The 19922-nt window shown below is 39.8% G+C and overlaps 2 protein-coding genes across 3 annotated transcripts; one reads left to right on the top strand and one right to left on the bottom strand.

The window, feature by feature from the left end:
• Positions 1-8279: 8279 nt before the first annotated feature.
• Positions 8280-10279, top strand: LOC102206096 (transcription factor jun-B-like). Of its 2 annotated transcripts, XM_005735830.2 has the most exons (2): positions 8280-8737; positions 8998-10279. In XM_005735830.2, the coding sequence occupies exon 2, from the start codon at positions 9036-9038 to the stop codon at positions 9924-9926; it is 891 nt and encodes a 296-aa protein (XP_005735887.1). In that variant the 5' UTR covers positions 8280-8737; positions 8998-9035; the 3' UTR covers positions 9927-10279. The 2 variants fall into 2 exon arrangements, with proteins under 2 accessions (XP_005735887.1, XP_005735886.1); XM_005735829.2 differs by having other exon boundaries at positions 8280-10279.
• Positions 10280-11307: 1028 nt separating this feature from the next.
• Positions 11308-15898, bottom strand: prdx2 (peroxiredoxin 2). The gene is made up of 6 exons (XM_005735828.1): positions 15769-15898; positions 14722-14842; positions 14448-14601; positions 12316-12438; positions 12059-12189; positions 11308-11706 (listed from the first exon to the last, which is right to left on the bottom strand). The coding sequence occupies exons 2-6, from the start codon at positions 14822-14824 to the stop codon at positions 11624-11626; spliced, it is 594 nt and encodes a 197-aa protein (XP_005735885.1). The 5' UTR covers positions 14825-14842; positions 15769-15898; the 3' UTR covers positions 11308-11623.
• Positions 15899-19922: the final 4024 nt, after the last annotated feature.

Here is a 19922-nt window from a genome sequence, read left to right as displayed (position 1 = left end):
CACACACACACACACACACACACACACACACACACACACACACACACACACACACACACACACACACACACACACACACACACACACAAACGTCAGTAAAAAGACTTGAAAACAGCAGATCCAGTAAATGATGGAGCAGGCTGCTCATTTAAGGACTGAAATGCCTCTTTTCACAGTTTGATTCGTTTACAGGTTGGCCCAAATTATTGCGGAAGCCAGTTATAGCGCTGCGTGAAGGCATTCAGTGCATGTAGATATAAAAAGCAATCCCCTTTGACCGCCTTTGTACTCTCTCACTTGGCTTTCTTAGTATGAGAACAACTATCCTTTGACAGGAAAGTTCCTGTCGGCGTGTGTGAGTGTGTGTGTGAGTGCGCGCACATATATGCGACTGTGTGTGAAAACCCAAGCTGGTGAACCACTTCTGGTAAGTTAAATAGAAGTGGGCTTCACTTGCTGGTGTCATCGCTACATTGCTGTGAAACAGACAGTAAATAATGAGGTTGAGTGAAACGCTTCTTACTCCTGAATTCAGATGAAAGTTTGAGGGGCTTGAATGACTAATTAGGAGATTAACTTAGCATGTATTATGACTGTAACCCCTCTCACTGTAAGAAATTTGAATACGAAAATAATATTATCTTAGTTTTGTGTTAAGTATTTGATATTGTTGGTTGGTACGCTGTAATGAAATTGCTTTAGAAATCGAAACAGTAACTTCGAAGTTGCACATGCTTATTTAAAAGTTTAACAACATCAATAATCTGATTTTGAGTCTCTTTAAGAAGCGGTCATCTGGAACAGAGTGGCCATCAGGATTCAGCACTGTTATCAAAATGTACATGGCTGCATTGAGTACAGCATGATGAACTTGCTGTTCTGATGAATGAATCAATGGGTGGGGAACCACCGTTGAACCACTGAACCCACTGAACGTAAATTAGCAAGTCGTCTAGATTCCCTCTCTCTGTATATATAGCTCCCGTTTGCTAGTGCACAACACTCAGACTTTGATGATAATGGCAACAGCTATATTATTATACCATGGCATCTGTTTCTATGCACGTCTCTTTCTTTTCCAGGAAGCAATGGAGTTCAGAAGTGCTGAGTTCAATGATCATCAGTGACAGTGAAGTGCATCAAAAATGCGCTTTTGGCGCCTACACAGTTTCACCAAGACTCGCAACATTGATCTCTAGTAAACACGCAATTAGATAGACTGTCCTCCCCCTTTGTGTGTCTCTTTGGTAAACATTTCTCATAATGAAGGTGCTCTCGGTTGCATGGCAGTTAAACTTCTGAGGTCTAAGTCGTCATCGGTGATGACCCCAAGCCTTTACTCTAACCCTAACTCTCACCACTACTCAGAATATTTCATTTTTGTTTTTATTAAATTGTTCCCTCACGTTTTAGAAATCAGGGAACAAAGAAAATTACACACAAATCAAAAACTTTTAAAATTGCATTTATGTAAATACAACACACGAACAGATTTCCAAGATATCCTGGAAATCTGTTTCCTGGGTATGCTGTTTGGGTTTCAAACTTTTTTCTATATCAGTAACATAATCTAACATTAGCAACACTAACTCTGCCCTGAAAGATAAACATAGCTACCATTTCTCATTTAAATTACCTGCTGGGAAATTGTGTAGGCTGAAGTGAGGCTCTCACCTCAAACCAATACCACAGCTTCTCATTTGACATCCCGAGAGTAAATAACCAAGTCATTTACCCGCTACTGTGATTAATGTTATGATCAACCATCATGTGAATGAGTTCTCTTTCTCACAGGTCAACATATATTTTAGCTCTTTCTTAATTTCACAGGAGCGATTTGCTCCTGTGAAATCGCATGCGCACAAATCCAAAAGGCACAGATAAATTCATGCCCACAGATGAAGCCTTAACATGATGAAAATAAATCACAGCCCTGCTCCTGCTCTCAATAATAATGTTAATTACAGTAATCTAAAATCCAAGATAGACATGCAACAGCATACTGTGTCACGAGTACATGAAGTAAGTTACTCACTACAAAGGAAAGCTATGTGAGAGCTTATTGATAGAAAGACATACCGTCTGCATTGAAACATTTTTGGAAATGATTCATTTTCTGCCAGAAGCTGTGACTGTATTCCCAGATATGCAACAGAGCTTTTAAATGGAAAACACAGATATGTAGCTTTCCTTAGTCTTCTGGTCACCTTGGAGGTTTGTGTCTGCAGAGAGAAAAATTATTCCTCTCCCAAATTATTATATAATTATTATTATATTATATTATAATAGAGCTATTGGATGAATTGTCAGACAGGCTGTTCAGATGCTTGTAGTGATGGACTGTTTTTGCACAGAGTCACTTCCTTTTTTGAGTTTTAGGTGGGTTCCCTTGCAATTAAAATAAAACACTCTCTCAGCAAAGAAGTTTACATCACTCAGATCCTGTTGGATAAAAAACAATCAATAGTAAGCCTGCCTTAGCATAAAGACTGAAAACAGGAGGGAAAACCGCCATGCAACTACACTGAGTTGCAGTAAGACATCAAATCATATATCCACGGCAACTAAGACATGGCAAGCAGTTACAGCACTGCAATAAGGACTACTGCGTTATGACTTTGTTTATGACTTTTGAAAGTCATTTGTGACTTTTAAAGGTCAATAAAGTCCATAAAGCACCTGGAGTTTCTCATTGAATCATTAATATTTGTTCTCAAATGTATTTTGGGCTTGCGCGTCCTTTTGCTTGATTCCTGACCTGAACCCTTCCTTCAAAGCTTGCTGTTGCCACACTGGTACCACAGCTGACCCATTACTGCAACTTACTGGGGAAATGAAAATGTGGTGTACCCAAATCCTCCACACCCTGGCCCCCTGCCAGCTCACATTCACTTCTCCAAATTTCACACAAAGAGGAACTCTCGGTTGGTGTCAGACAGGAATCAAACATCCGCAATACACAGCATCTCTTCTCCCTGATCCAGCAGTTTAAAGAAAGCCTGAATCCCACTATAATCTCAGTTCAGATGTTATCTGACGATTGTATTGCCTTGTATTCACAATGACATGGGCGTATGTACTAAAGGTTAAGCCACTCTTTATGTCACAACAGTCTGAGTCTTTTAGTCATTTACAGTATGTCAGCCCTCCCTCATAGTTTCACAACAAAGGTTTGACGTGTCTTGTTTGGATGAGTTTGCGGAAAATGGAGTGTTTGACTTCTTGCTCACCTTTTTCATTTTAGCACTATTTTTAAGAAATCATTAATACAAGTCACGGACCATTTTGAGACAGTCTGTGTGTTTTGTTTTAATTGTTGCCATGTTTACTGCAGGAACAGGAACAGGGGTTATAAAGTCGGGGTTTTGTAATTAATCAAAAAGTCACAATTTTCCTTTAATGTTTGAGTCAATGACAGGGGAAATTTGCAGCTTTGCAAAGAGAACCATGTTTGCAAAGCTGCTGAAGGACTGAAAATGATTAGATAAATTAGACATTTGTGATCATTATAGGATGTGTTTTATTGATTTTTGGCTAATTTCTCCCAAATTCCAGTATAAAGTTGATATTTGTGGTTTTGAATAAAATTTCTTTTAAATTGTTGAAGGAATTTTCATGTTAAAAAAAAGAAGAAAAAGAGCTGTTTGTGTTTCCTTTCACACTTGTGGCACAAAACAAGAAATGGACTTTATATTATGAAACTAGAGCGTTAAAACATTTTCATAACTGATCCACTGATTGTGCCAGACATTCGTCCTCTCACTACACCTCAATCAGGAAATCTCTAGAAAACTTCAAAGCTGCAGTCCGAAAATGACTTTTGGTTTTTTTCTCTATTTGTGACAAAACTCCTGAACTTTATGTTAGAGCTAATTAGAAAACATTAGCATGTTCCCACTAAAAGTTAGATTGTGAACATTAACGAGTTAACACGTAACACTGTCATTGTTCATGTTGTTATGTAGCATTTAGGACACACTCCGCGTAGCGCCTCAAGAAGCTGCCAGCAAGGCAATATACTCGAGTTCTGGTATTAGGTAACAGATCAGTAAGCAATCATTAATAATGGATTGACATTGATATTGCAGTCTCCAACTGCTTTGATTGAAAAGTGACGCATCAAACGATTCTGAAGCTCGTGGTTAACGTCACTGCACTTACAGTTCTCTTCCTACTGATGATAATTATGATATTTTCATCTTTTTGAAACAAAAAAGCAACAAGGAGCCAGCTCAATTAATAACCAAATGAGCATGTAAAATCAGATTAGATCTAATTGCCCCACTTCCTGCTGTTTGCCTTTTTTCTTTGAGACTGGCAGAGTGACATGGAGTTAAAGCATCCGTGTAGATGGAAAGGAAGTGGGAAAGACAGCTCCATATGTGTTACGTCAGCCTGCGGGGACAGCTGGGTCTGACTGTCTTTTCCTGCCACGCTCATTTGGCCCCAGCAGTCATCATGCCTTGTGCTAAAGGTCTCTCGTTGCTACAAGGCTACTTGGCACTATCTGGGAGCTAAAGATGAAAAATATGCTGATTAAACATGCATTCATTAAAGCGATTACATGCACAGGGCGGCTCAATTTCCCACGGGCAGCCAAATAATAATGAAGGGGAGGAAGAAGGAAAGTAAAGGGCTGTTGGTGTATGGAGGGGTTTAGTGCGGAGGGAAGGGTAGGGGGGTGGAAGAGAAATTGATTTAAATGCGTTGATTTAAAATGACCCTCACAGTCTTTAAGGACTGACTAACAGTCCTTTGACTTATTATGCTGCGCGGGGCAGTGAGCTGTCCACTCCTTAAGGGGACAGCCAGCTTTTTTGCCCTGACGAACACCCCCACCTTACTCACCACACCTACAGGCCCCTTCCAGGTCATTGAGCTTCCAGCATGGAGGACCTTGCCAAAAACACAGGAGAGATGTTAGTTCTAGTTCATTTGCTTAAGCAAGGAAGTGTTTTAGTGCCTGAATAAGCTGTGTAGGAGAGAAGGACAGGAGGGAGTTAAAGTTGAGATCAAGGCCAAATGAACATCAGCAGCTTACAGGCATTTTTTCACTTTTGTCCTTTTTAAAGTTTTGTTTAAAGTCAAACAGACGCATAAAAGAAAATGGTTGGAAAAGACGCAATCAAACAGCATTTTCCTTCTGGCAAGAGAACATTTACACAAAAGAAAGGAATTCAAGCCATCACTTTTCCTGTTAATTCTTCCAAACAACCTGAATTTTGCAAATCAGACTCTCTAATTTCCTGTAAACTCATATCGGCTCTAATGCTTCAATTATTGCACTTCATCTCATACTGTGGTTAAATGTCAGCAGTGCAGGCAATATCCAGATCGCTCAATTCTCAGTAAAAAAAATGTTTTGGAAGTCTGACTCAGAATTAAACTAATACAGGTGTCTCACTGACATTATAGACTTTCTTCTAAATGACACACTTTACAGCTGTGACAAATTTAATTACTTTCTCTTATGTGCTGTTAAGGACTCCTACCTCACTTCAGTGTCTCTGCTGGGTTCAGTCAGTGATGTGCTAATAGCCACTGACAAACCAAACAATCAGAAAAACCAGAAACTATCTTTATACAGTTTAGCCACAGCTTCTGTCGACGCTGATGTGGTTTATATCACCTACATGCTTCTTGGATGCTTTCATCCTTTACTGTTCTTAATTTTTGTGGCTGCTGCTTTTGTTCTTTGCCGTCCTATCTGTCAACCTGAATCATACCAGTGTTCAAAGAAAGTGACAGAATTGCATGTATGAGGTGTTTGCTCAGTAATTCTGTGAATTTCTGTCTATTGCCATACATAATCATGTGCACGGGAGCAAGAAATGTTTCAGAACAGAACAACGATGCAATTAGGGATGCCAAATAAGAAGCTTTATATGCTGTAAATATCCCAGCCAGAGAAAGCATTTTCATTTCCTTGATTAGAACAGGTATGAGATTCTCAGTCTCCTAATCTGCCAAAAAAAGAAAAGACAAAAAAACTCAACACAATAATATACATTAGATTATATCATATACAAAAATATTACCAGAAATAATCGCACTATTTACCATCTTATCTGAGGCAAACAGCTGTCAGTATCAAGCCATGAGTGAGAAGAGGTCACAATTTTGTGCTATCTCAAAGCAGTGACTATCGTGACTTTTAGTAAGTGGATGAGATCACTCTGAAAGTGGAACTGACCACTGACTGATACCTTGCCCTGTTTCCCTGAACTACTTCTGTTTCTCTGTTTCCCCTGGTGTTGTCCACACTGACAGGCTGACCACTGCATGATAGCTGACCAAACTTCAACTTAGACTCACATCATTTAAAAAAAAAAAAGCGGGTGTAAAGTATTGAGGATAATAAAACAGTAAAAGTAACAGCAACACCTAGAATGTGGTAAGAGGCACAGCTGAATCAAGGTAACTTAGAGCTGTTTTCAAGTAACTACTGCAATTTTCAACTGAGCCTGTCGCTGATGTGGACGCCGCATTCAGTGAATGCAATCTCATGAAATTTGTGTGGCCGCTAATCAGTACTAGGCATCCTTCAATCAGGAGGTGTGTGTTTTGGGTCCATTTAAAAAACAGAATAGGTAGCATTTTTGGATGGCTACAAACTTGGATCTTGAAATGAAACATTAAAATGGATATATTGTTTATTTTCCTTAATTTCTGCAGCAGTTTTAAGTCTTAAAATAGCCTCAGTAATATCAGTGTCTCTGTAGTCTGTAATTTGGCTTCGATCAAGTGGAAATAAAAATGCAAGTGCACTCTGGAGTTTTACCACTCTTCCACTGGCCTCGTAATGGGGACTGGGAGGTTTATTGTATTCATTGTATCCAAATTCCCCCAAAAGTCTCTCAGCCATGGAGATCAAGGTTGTTCATTTTATTGCTGTGGAGATATTTCAGACTGAATTTGAGTATGTTCATTTTTCTTCTTGGAGGGTTTAAGGTTCACTAAACCAATTTTCCACATGAAGATCAGTTTTTTTCACCAGTATCTTCATGCATTGCTGTATTTGTGTATTTTGAGGAGCTCATAAAAGTCTGACAAATAACCCTGACAAATAACTGTGATAACATCAGGTTATCTCACAAGAGACTTAAAATAATAATCAGGTATTTTCAAACATGGTGTGTGTGGCTTGAATTGCAGAGGCAAAGAAAGATGTAGAAAATGTAGGATTCAGAAGTAGAGTTGTTCAGATTTATGGAGTTCTGTGAATTTCATTTCCAATAATTCCATTCTTGGAAATAAAAGTCAAAATATCTCACCTTGTGTTTTCTGTGCTTTCTACATTGAGTTTTCTTATTTAATCTGCCTTTTGTGATCAAATTACAGCACTAAAATGCTGAAGTATGCCATCCAAAAGACCTGCAATTACCCAGCTATCAGCCACATTTTCCTTACTCACATGGCGAAGCCTGGCAGAAGTCTCTAATATTATACAAGATACCGAAAAAAAAAGTTTTAAACGATTAAAGAATGCAGCTAGACTTCTTCTGGTTCCGCCATAACGGAAACACATGTACACTCATGATCAAAACAGAATGTGACCTAAGGACAAGGTAAGCAGAAGACAGAAAAAACTGAAGAAAAAATATGGATGTGCGTGTGCGCATGGCCTTCTGGGTCGTGATTCAGAAGTCATTACCATACGGGGGAGACAAAGACGTCTTTCTATCAAACAGGTGTTGGGGGCACGTGACGTGTCTTTAGACTGAAATACCTGAGAGGTTGTGTCATGTTTTCATGCTGCCATAGGAACACAGTAGGTTCAGAAGGCTACACTTACACTGTTAATTAAACATAAATAACACATGAGCAAGTAAACATGGTAAATTCAAAGTACCGAGCACTGAATTCAAGTTGGCTGACTATTATCTCCCTCAATCTTATGAGTGTAAGCCTTAAAGGTTGTTTATTACATTTTTTTGCTTTTTTTAATGCACTAATAGTTTGCTCTGATTCACCGAACATGTCCTCCCTTGCCAGACACCCGTTAGGCTTCGTGCGTTTTTGAAGACATCTCGCCCAAGAGTTACCCATCCTCTCCCTGCCTGCGGGGTAAAGCGGGGCAGCGACGAACCTCCTCCCCCTTCTCCTCCCACATCCCCCAGAGATGGAGCTGGAAGTGCGCCAGGATGGGATTGGCTTCCTGCTCCTGTCATTGAGGAACCGGTGCGCCAGGATAGCCAAATATGGACCGGCTGATGTCAGTTTGTAGCACATGACTCAGCACCAGATTATATATCTTGACTGGTGGGATTACTGTTAAGGATGAAAGGCAAAGTGGCAGCGGTTTAGGTGTCCGAACAGAGCTGGAAAGCGCTCGTTGCCGTTTGTGGTTGGCTTTGAGTCGCTTTTGGGCTATTGGTAACATTTCAAGTGACTTGTTAAAAATGACTATGAGTGTGAATGCTTGAGGGAGCCTATTTTATGTGTTTATGCTTACCTGGACTCAGTTTCCCCCGCGCCGAATACGTCTTGTCGTGTTTACAGTCCGTTTTTCCTGGAAGCTGCGTCAAGTCAAGATCAGACGGAGACAATACAGAAACAGCCAATCAGAGCGTCTTCTGGAGGGCTTATATAAATACAGCAGAGCGCGTCAGCCGCCTGTCATTAACAAGGAAACACAAGTGGAGCGCACACTTGTAGAAGAACAGACTCTCCTTCTCACGAGTGGAATGAAAACATCTGAGTTAGTCACTGGACTCCGCTTTGATTCCAACTAAAGGTACAAATCGACGACTTGGTACAGTACAGTTCCACTATTTGGAAGTTTTGCTCTGTTTTGATAGCTTTGGTCTTCAGTATAGTAATACAGCGGGACTTTTGTGCTGGAGATTGACTCATTTTGGGACACTGAAGCCTCGGTGTCCGAGCAACATCTTTTGCAGCGCACTCTTGTATTTGACTGTCTGATTTGAAATATGTCCACAATAATGGAACAGCCTTTTTATGACGACTCGTTTCTCTCTGCTTATGGCCATCCAGGCGCAGCCCTGCAGGACTACAAGCTGCTTAAGCAGAATATGAACTTGAACTTCTCCGATACATATCGGAACTCAAACTTCAAGTCACAGCACCTGCGCGCCGACAGTGATTTCTATCCAGCGGGGACGGCAGAAGTGGGCTCTCTGAAGCTCGCCTCTCCTGAATTAGAGCGACTGATCGTCCAGAGCAGCAACGGGGTCATCACTACGCCGACACCTGCTCAGTACCTGTACAACCGCGGGATCACGGAGGAGCAGGAGGGCTTTGCCGAAGGTTTTGTTAAAGCGTTGGACGACCTACACAAGATGAACCAGATGGCTCCTCCAAACGTGTCCATCGGCACAGGCGGGGTTGGCTGCTCGGCTCCAGTCTCGGTGTTCGGCTCATCCATGCAACCGGAGCCGCTTGAGTATACAACCCTGAGCAGCTGCACCACGAACCCCAGCCTGACCTCTGCTGCCAGCTATCCCTCCACCACCATCAGCTACCTGCCTCATCACCAGTACCACCAGCATCCTCAAGCCGTTGCGCACGGATCACACCACTTCCAGCACTCACTGGCCGGGGCCGGCATCCACCCTCAGCGGTTCGGAGGGATGAAAGAGGAGCCCCAGACAGTCCCCGACATGCAGAGCAGCGACAACAGCTCTCCGCCCATGTCCCCTATCGACATGGAGAATCAGGAGCGGGTAAAAGCGGAGCGCAAGCGGCTGAGGAACCGGCTCGCAGCCTCAAAGTGTCGGAGGCGCAAATTGGAGCGCATCGCCCGTCTCGAAGACAAGGTTAAAGTGTTGAAAAATGATAACGCTGGACTGTCAAGCACGGCTTCTCTACTGCGGGAACAGGTGGCCCAACTCAAACAGAAAGTCATGACGCATGTGAGCAGTGGCTGCCAGCTCATGCTAGCACCCAAAGTAAAGTCTTATTGAAGAAATAATGCACTTATTAAAACACTGGACAGTACCTGGACTGACAACCCAACCTGGTCTTTATACGTTTTTAGTATGAAAACTGGATTATTGTGATTTCTGCCGTCTAAAGAAACATCACCCATACACAGAAATAATACAAGACTAAAACACTTAGGGCATTTTTGAATAAGTTTTTGAAAGTGTCGTCTTGGCGTTTCCTGTTTACATTTTCTTTAATTGCTATTTGTGATGCTTTTTATGTAAGTTATTTGTGTTAGAGTTAACCTCATGGACCATTCTTGTTGTTTTTTTGTTTTTTGTTTTTTACCTGTACAGTAAATATTTAAGTAAATGACATTATGAAATTAAGAAATGTGTTGCTGTGTTTTTGAGGTCGTGTATTTTTTAAGTGCCACTTCAAAAATTATTGTATTTCTCGTGAGCATTAAACCACACCGCTGTCTCTGATCAGCAGTGAAGTTTACAACACCAGAAGTTGGTTGACGTTGGAGACGTCCCAGCGTAGGATTTTTCCTTACTGACGCACAAGCGTCAGTCCATATATGGTGCATGTTGCTGTCAAACGTCACATCACGATAGGTTTCCGGGAACTCCCTCCCACATTGCCCGTCAGAAGGGCTGCGCGCTCCCCTTTACACCACAGTGTGTGTGTAATTGAAAAGGTTTGTCAATGAGTGGTTTATTCGCGTTAAGGGAGTTTCCCCATTCTGCTTTCATTTTCCCAAAACAAGCCGTGAGAACACTAGGTGAGGAAAAATGGTTAAAAAAAAAGTTCCAGATAAACATGTTAGACTGATTACTGAGAGCTAGTTTGAGTTACAAGAATCGGCTCGCGTAAAACTGAGAAAATGTTCCAGTAAGCCGAGAACATTCGGTAAAAGAAGCAGGATTGTGTACTGGAGCGTTGTTCTCTGAATTAGTAAATAAGACAAATGTTATCAGGAAATCGGAAATATTAAACAGTGAGATATCAAAAATGTTTGTGGAACTGTGAAATACAGGTTGTGGTTAGGACGGTCATTATCATATAATCATATCCAGTAATCTTTCCCAATGTGCTTCAGTACCATTTGGCAATAACAGGCTGTTGTGCTGAGTCAAACACAGCAACTCCAATATTAACCAACTCTTGGCAGCTTCGTGACGCACTCAGATCTTCTGCCAGGTACAGGAGCCAAGAATGATACACCACAATAAAAAACACAAATAAAAAGGTTTATTCCAAGAACTAAGTTCTCAGTCACCAAGAAAAAGAGCCAAGAGTAGCTTTAGAAGAGTTCTGCCGCCACCTAGTGGTTGCAAGTGGACAGGCATTCACATTTTGATTAAAAAACAAAAAAAAAACAAAAAACAAAATAAGCCACACACACACGAGATCATAACTTTCCTCCAGGTTTTAATAAAGATGGTAGCAAATTATTATCAACAGCCAGGAAACAAATTTCAGTGCTTTCTTTGAAAAAGGAACAACAAAACTATACTTTCAGTGATCAAGACGATGAGGTTACCCAAAAGTTTGTACACTGGACATGAAAGAAAAAACCCCCACAAAAAACATTTCCTCCCCCCTACATGAAGCTGAGGTGTGTTTTAACAGGTTAGTCTGGACGTGATGATACTGCTTTATAGGCATCCCTCTCATCTGAGGTCAAGTGCTATGTTGAAGAAAACCGCAGAGTAGGAGACGTTCACATTTACTGCTTGGAGAAGAATGCTTTGCTCTTCTCGACGTCGGGGACGATCGTGTCGCTCCCGGGTTTCCAGCCAGCAGGACACACTGCGTGAAGTGGCAGGAGGGACAAAGTTTACTTTAAGCTGACATTTATACACACTGAACTTGGTACAATCTAAAGGACAAAGTACATATGTGACTGGTTGGGAAACACAGGAAGGACTAAACCGCCAAATCTAGCCACAGCTTCGCAGTCAATTTTACCAATCAGCTATTTCCATTTTAAGTGTGTGATGTGCAGTTTAGAGCATCTGAAGTTACAGGTAAAATTAATGACATGTATTTGGGTTATTTTTATGACAAATGCATGATTAATAAGTTATACCACTAAACCTGAGCACCAGTGTATGCTGAGTAAACACGGATGAACTGAGGGAAGGTACGGCAGTTTACTCACCCTCTCCATATTTGTCTGTGTGCTTGAAGGCTTGAACCAGGCGCAGAGTCTCGTCCACAGAACGACCCACAGGCAAGTCGTTAATGGTGATCTGCCTCAAGACGCCCTTGTCGTCAATCACAAAGAGACCCCTGAAATTCACAAGATGTTGCAGTTTTTACAAATACTTTAAAGTATCAGTAGACCAAGCTGCTTTTTAACAATAACCAGTGGGTTTTTATTAAAATAATTTTATATTAAAAGGGCATTTAACTGACCTGAATGAGATGCCCTCATCTTCCTTCAGCACACCATACTCTTTGGAGATTGACTTGCTGAGGTCCGATACCAGGGGGATTTTCATGTTACCCAGACCTCCCTGTTTTCTTGGTGTGTTGACCCTGAAGAGAGAGAGGGAAAAAAAACCCAAAAACAAACAAACATTTATTTATTTATTTATTTTATTATAAACAAGTACAAAACACGTAATGTCCACAGGGAAGGTCTCCTGGTTGATAAACCTTGCGTTTGCCCTGCCACCCCTTCGACCTTGTAGTTCTCTGAAATGGGAGAGTCATTTAACACGCCGTTAGAGATAAGATACAGGCGGTGTCTGAGAGGATAACATATCAGTTGTTCAACTTTATGAGGACACACTGCATTCAGAGGTTCTCCACAATGCTTCAAAAGACAGTCTGACAAACACCAAGTAGCAAAATAATAATGTGGTGAAAACTCTCCTCATACTGCAGTTTTATGTAGTTTACAGATGTCTCACTTCTGGTCTCTGCTGCCTGTTGTGAGATTCAACACTCTGAGGTTAACTAAACCATCTTCAGCGAAGATACCACTTTCCTCTGCTACTGGTTAGCTTTGACCCTGAAATATCTTTCTAACCTTAACTAGCCAATCAAACAGAGTAGCACAGGGCCTAATAGAGCAGGCAAAGATGACGGTGAGGAGTCAGGTTGGGTTTAAATTCAATATCACCTAAAGTTTTGAAACGCAAATCAATATTTGTCAGTCTGCATATATCCACTTATGTAATATTAGTTGGCTACACCCATTCCTTACAGGTAGTAATACAGCTTTTCTTGCACGTGCTCTGGTTACGTGCCAGATTACCTATTGTAATTTTATCCTCTCTGGTATACGGCACAAACTTCTCCAGACTTCATCTTGTTCATGCAGCTGCTGTGTCATTACCAGAACATGCGCCAACATATTACTCCCATCCTATAACAACTTCATTGGCTTTCTGTACAATGCCACATTATTTCAAGATTCTGCTTGTCTCCATAACCTCATACATCCATCTGTCTCTGATCTACATACGTTCCCATACTCAGTTCCTCCTCCTTCATTGCTCTCACCACCTGCTTCAGAACTTTCACCCAAATTGCTTCTCATTTTTAGAACTTGCCTGCACCACAGTCACAATATCGATTCTCCCCATCTTTAAAAGACGTTTTTATTAAAGCCTGTCCATTGTTGACTTTTTAAAAATCTATGACACATTGATTTTAATGTCTTGAAAGGCATCTACGGTATTAAATTCAATAAAATGATAAAGTGTCTGACAGACTGACAAAACTAATCGTTCAGTATATTTAATAGCAAATATGTTGTGTAGAATTTTAACTATGAGCTTTAGCAGTTAACTGTTGGTTATAATATATACTCATTTTGCTTCAGATTGATGAATGGAGGTTTTACAGCTTATTCAATCTCTTCTCATTGAAACCCCCCCCCCCACTAAATATATTATATACACTTATTTTAAAGTAATGAATCCGATCAGGTGAGTGAGGAAACGTACCGACTGATCTTCCTAATCAAATATAATGCATTTAAACTTTAACACAACATTCCAAATGAAGACCTGTGCAGGTTGTGTAATGCCGCATGTCTTCTTATGCCTTCTAGAAGCTGCTGTATGCCGCCCTTATCAACACGTTGCAGATAAACTGGGCTGGGCACTCCTTCACAGCAGCCAAAATCCTTCACCCTTAACTGTCTAAACAGAAACGGCCAACCGAGGATAGTTTGATGGACCTTGTATAAACGTCTGATAAGTTCAGCCTAAGACGGCCTCGCTATAAAAACAGCAAGACAGACAAGTGCACAGAACAGCTTTCACTTAACTGTTTTGTTAAGTAGATTTTCAAATGCACATGTGAAGATTCACTAAGGTCACCTCTTCCCAGTTAGTTTAAAATTACAAGAGTCAGCAATACAGTTCACCTGCGAAGATAATCACTGTAATACAGGTAAAAAGTCTTTTGTTGAAGTTCTGCTTAATCCACCTGCTAACATGTGAGCAGTGTGGATGTTATTATTGGTAAAGAGCTCAGGAAGTAGTCAAATTCCCACAAATGCTCATTATGTTTCATTATCCGTGAGTTCTTACCATGCCAAGTGAGAGAAGTGAGAGTCCACGGAGCAGCCAATAACCTCACAGCCGATGTTGCGGAACTCCTCTACCCTGTCGCTGAAGGCCACAATTTCAGTGGGGCACACAAATGTGAAATCCAGGGGGTAGAAAAAGAAAACTACATATTTCCCTGCAGCACAACAGGAGGAAATAAAAACAATGTTAAGTATTAATTCTAGTCGAATAAGCTGTTAGTGTATAGGCTTATAAAAGCCAGAATGAGCCAATTAGAACAGATGTAGCTACAAACCTTTGTAGTCTGACAGCTGGATGTCCTTGAACTGTCCATCAACTACAGCTGTGGCTTTGAAGTTTGGGGCAGGGAAGCCAATCTTAGCGTTTCCAGCAGACATGGTGTTTGAGACAAATGACTGAAAGAGAAACAGCACAAACAGTTACCAGAAAACTCCTAATGCTTGCAGACCACCACAGATAAATTCAGCTGGGTGGTGCCTGAGATGAAGCTCTGATAAACAAAAAAATATGAGATTTAGACTGGAAAAAGAAAAAGAAATGCGGTGAGGTTCAATCCAAGAGCCAGGTTTTACAGCTCTTAGGAGGCCCAGAGGTTCAAAGACTTGGTAACTTAAGCAGACCCAGATAGTGTCACATGCAAGTCATGTTCAGCCTGCAGGGAACAATGGCCTATTAGCAAGGTTACATAACCATGATACGCACAAACCAACGGCAGGGTTCTTGCTGTGCCTATAAAGACTATTTCCGAGGATTATTGCGCGGTCAGTTACTTTGGATAGTTATTGCCTGTATGCAAAATTAATGTGCAAATAAACGATAAACTTGCAAATAAGATACGTTGTACTAAACAAATAGCAGTCGGTATTAATCCAAAGGCCTATGCTTTTCAGTGATGTATGAATAAATCTGGATTATTTCTCCCTCGTCACAATTTATACGAAGAAACGCTAACAATCGTCAAGGAACTGTGCTTGGTTTTAAAGAGATAAATGCACGTAATGGGTCAAAGTTCAGTCATAAAAGTTAAGCTTTTAATGTTTAAATTTCGTTTTCGAAATGAAACAGAAAAAGCTGTAGTAGAACAGAGCGGAGAGGAAGTGAGTAGTGCATCCTGCAAGCTGCAGCACAGGGACAAAGAAAGAAAACATGGCCAAACACTTCATGAAGGAGCCAGCCGCTCACCCGCCTGACAGGCTAGCTTAATGTTAGCTTTACGTACGAAACTGCTTTCTTTAGTTTCGGTTTGTTTCAGAGGAAATACAAAGTCGAGTTTACAGACACGCTGTAAACTTCTGACGAATCCCATAAACATCCTACTCACCTGTCTTGACGTAAAGCGCGAAAGAAGTTGGAAGCAGAAGTCTGCAGGCTGCAAGAGAATAGAGGAGTCAAAGTGGAAAAGCGAGCGTGCGATAAGTACGCAGAGACGGCTGAGGCCACCCGGAAGTAAAAACCAATCCCTTCAGAGTAAAAGTTAAGATAAAAACGATTAAAAGTTAAGAATAGCTGTTTCTAAATATGTATATCTCTGATATAAGATCATATTTTCTAAGTACACCGTGTAAACACTGTCACATGAACAAAAATGCAGGGATGTCGTAGTGAGGGAAAAGTGTGACTGGCTTCTTGGGGCCCCAGTGTTAATGTCAGGGTCAATGACAATGTCAGTTTTATATATAGAGCTCAATTATTACTTGTAAATTCAATGTTCTTAAAATAAAGATAAAAACAAAAAATAAAAACGATGTATGTCTACGACACCTTAGGGCTGGAGTGTCAAGGCTTTGGAAAATGTGAAGATGGAAAAACATTTTGGTTGTTTAACTGTATTTTCACAAGTTTTACAGCTTTTTCTATTTCATGGCCATTTTTACTTGAGACATTAAATATAGATTTATGAATTATGAACTTTTTAAAAAATATTCAATATAAATAACAAAGATCACAATGGTTTTTCAGCCTAACCACCAACCGGCAATACTGTTTTGATTAAAAAGTCAGAGAAACTAACAATAATTCAGACTTCTGGCTTGGATGAAAATAATCCATTCGTAAAACCAAAAACAAAAGTCCAAAACAATCCTTGTTTACAAGATTCACTTTACAAAGTAATCCAGTACCCTTTAGCAAGATAGTTCTGGCACCTCTAGATTAAACTGATGTGCATGTATATGCGCATGTAAGTACATGTAATTTAGGAATTAAGAAAATGTTAAATATTTAAAATCATTTTTAGCTCCTTGGCTACCAAAATACTTTCTTTGTAGTCACATTTTTTTAATTGAATTAGATTTTTGTTTCCCTTTTTCTAATAAAACTTATTCATTTGAATTATAATGAAAGTCAGTGGAAGATGTCCTTGTAGCAACTATTCTATATTGTATTAATGGCTGCCTGATCCAAAAAGAACCCTTACCTTCTTCAAGGCCTCTAAAGAAGTGAGACAAATAAATCTGGTGTCGCTATGGTGGTGCCCAGTTTCTTTGTAAAAGTCTATAAAGAAGTAGTGGTTAAGTTAGACAAGTTAGTTGTAGGTAGGTAGGCAGGCAGGAAAGGAGGTAGGGACCTTTAATCTCCAGGTCTCCTGGTTACATCTGTTTTCAAGGTGAATGAACCTTGGGCTTTTTTGTCCACTGTTCAACAGATTTCCCACGTGAGGGACTAATAAAGGTTATCTTATCTTATCTTAACTGATAATCTGGTGGCTGACTCAGACTGTCCACAATGAACCTCATCTGGAAAAATCATAAAGATTTGATTAAGTAGCGCTTATTTCCCTTCTGTGCAGAAGATATCTACTACAGCATATTCATTGTTCCCAGGAAAAAGCGGGAAACCACTGAGTTCTCTTACACATATCTAGAACTGCAAATAGGTTTTAATGTATCGAAGAGGTTGAAGTGAAGAACAATATCTCAAATCCACTGTTTTAAGTTCACTTTGCAAAGTGAAGCAGTTGCATATGAGGGCATTCATTATTCAAAACTTAAAAATGCAGTTTTCAGCTTTCTGTGCATATTTTTAACATTATTTGTTAGGTTAACCAGGTTGCATGTACCACATGGACTGCACACATGATCTTTGCACAACATCGGAGACATGGTGAGCCAGGCCAAAATCAATGAGCATGACTTGCAGTGGCTGTTGTCTGCAATCCAAAACCATAATATTTTGAGGGTTTATATGAGCATGGATGATTTTCAGGGTCTCGAGCAGGAACAACGCTGTGGTCAGCTGGAATCACACAAATGTGTTCTAACTAAACACATCTGTGCAAATTAGTAATTTTTTTTTTTAAAGTTTGTATTTACACAGTGAAATAGGTAAAGATGGCAAACCTGATGTGAAACTGGGTGAGAGTCTCTCTTGCATATACACCTTCAGACTAAGATCAAGGAGCTCAAATTCAAGACAAATGAATCCTTCATGGAAGAATGATCTAGTCCCCCTTACAAAATCACGGGGCTTGAGATCACGGGCTTGTCTTCAATTTTTTTGATAGGAACCTCTGTGTTGGATACAGTGTGGACACACTTGACGACTTTTCCAAAGCTTCCTTCCCCGAGAAAGTTTTGCACCTCATCGCTGGAACTCAGTAGGTTTAATTGAGAGTCTGAGAAACAAACTGTTACAAAGAGCATGTCAAAGCCAACATATAATTATATTGTCAACACATAAATCCACACACACAAATTCCCCAGGGATTAATAAAGTTTTCAGATTCTGATACATAGATTGATAGAAACATACATTCTGATACATATATATGATTTCAATTTCATATGTCAAAATTATGTACATTACATGATACTAAATCATGTTTCCATTTCTGATAGAATAGCCCGGAAATCACAAAGTTCTGTGTTTGTTGAGATGATTATCTGCCACAGAACCTAATCCTTATTTCATAACCATCTAGACTTGAGCTTTGTTCAGTACTATATTTTAGTTTTCCAAGTTTACTGTTCAAAAACGTAATTTTTTTGGCGTAACCTGATAGGCTAGTTGATGCCATGTTTGAAGACAAATGTTGAAACATGGATGAAAAAGATGACAGAAAAGTGTCTGTGTGGGTTTTCAGTTGCTGTGAGGACTGATGGCTTTTCTCAGTACTGTCTGTGATTCCATCACGTCACCCTGTTCTACATCTTTCAGGTCACATAATGTCCCCACTGGTCAGAATGGAGTTCTCCACCTTTTACACCAATTACAAAAAAGTACAAATACTGAATGTTTATTCAATTGTGAGACATACGCCTCAGATTTACCATTTTATTTAAAAAAAAGAAGAAGAAGAAATATATATTTTACATAACAATTAGTAACCTTGTAACATTTAGGCAAAAATGACACGAAACATAAGTACAAAAGCCAAACTCTAGGCATGTTCATTTTAATTTACCTGAATGATTGACTGCATTCATATTATCAACCTAAAATTATCATCATTTAATTATGTGAACACAAAAACACATATTCTTTACAGATGTCAAGAGTATTACACCGTACTTCCCATCTTAACACTCAGTTTGAACACAGGCTATTTTGACTATATCTATATGCCACAATGGAGTTGTGGTTGTGCAGTTAGAAATGTTTTGGTTGTCTAGACTGTATTCTGAACAGCCACGTTACAAAACACCTCGCCTACCAAAAAATGTCTGATGTGTGCTGATGCTGATGAGAAATTCAAATTTTAAAAATAGACCTTAAATGTGATGCTAGCAACTTAACAGTCTGCAATTTACCGTCACAGACACACAAGTTTCTTCTCTTCTTGTGATATATTTGGGTCGAAACTAGTTTGATATATTTCTTTAAATTTACTTTACTGGAGCGTTTAAATAAATACATAAATACATTCAATAAAACTATAAAAAAGTTGTGATATTAAAGTTAACCCTTTAACTTGCAAAATCTGCCTAAGAGGTGAAAGTTAAAGGGTTGAACACTTTGCAGTAAATCGGATCCACCACTAGATGGTGACAAACAATGTGACATTCTAACTGAACTTAAAGGTACAGGCAACACCCTGCTAGCAACAAAGTGTCTGAAGACATTACTTAAAGTTGGTTCTTTGGTAAGCTGTCGTGTGTAGACACAACGCTGATTCATTGGTTGATTTAGGTCTCTTTTTGTGCTTTGATAATTTATAGGTCAATATCTGAAAATGGTCAGGTACAAAAACTAGTCTGACAATGAATGAAAAAGCAGCCAATGAACAAAGTAAATGAAACTTTGAAAGACCTCCAGAAAGGCTGGGGAACCATTTCTTAAGACCACTTTATCTGAAAGTTTAGCTGCTTATAAACAAAATGGTTTTTTTTTTTTTTTTTTTCTCTCTAGGATCAAAGGAAAGAATAGTGGTAAGATTATACGTGTGTGACGTCATAATTCTGTAAGGCAATGAGGTTGTCACGTGATATTTTTGGAGGAGGGCATTTTTCAACTTGGACAAATTATCAATAAAGTTTC

This window comes from Pundamilia nyererei, unplaced genomic scaffold (assembly GCF_000239375.1).
Source record: "Pundamilia nyererei isolate P.nyererei 1_Seehausen unplaced genomic scaffold, PunNye1.0 scaffold00065, whole genome shotgun sequence".
Lineage (NCBI taxonomy): Eukaryota > Metazoa > Chordata > Actinopteri > Cichliformes > Cichlidae > Pundamilia > Pundamilia nyererei.
This window is presented reverse-complemented; position numbering and strand designations above follow the sequence as displayed.

What these genes read in the sequence shown, in the direction of transcription:
- LOC102206096 (XM_005735829.2), top strand. Translation starts at nt 8,934, where the DNA reads ATGTCCACAATAATGGAACAGCCTTTTTATGACGACTCGTTTCTCTCT.
- prdx2 (XM_005735828.1), bottom strand. Translation starts at nt 14,824, where the DNA reads ATGTCTGCTGGAAACGCTAAGATTGGCTTCCCTGCCCCAAACTTCAAA. An exon ending in GATGAGGGCATCTCATTCAG is followed by an intron (nt 12,190 to 12,315) that starts GTCAGTTAAATG and finishes TGTGAATTTCAG; the next exon opens with GGGTCTCTTTGTGATTGACG. An exon ending in CACAGACAAATATGGAGAGG is followed by an intron (nt 11,707 to 12,058) that starts GTGAGTAAACTG and finishes CACTTCACGCAG; the next exon opens with TGTGTCCTGCTGGCTGGAAA.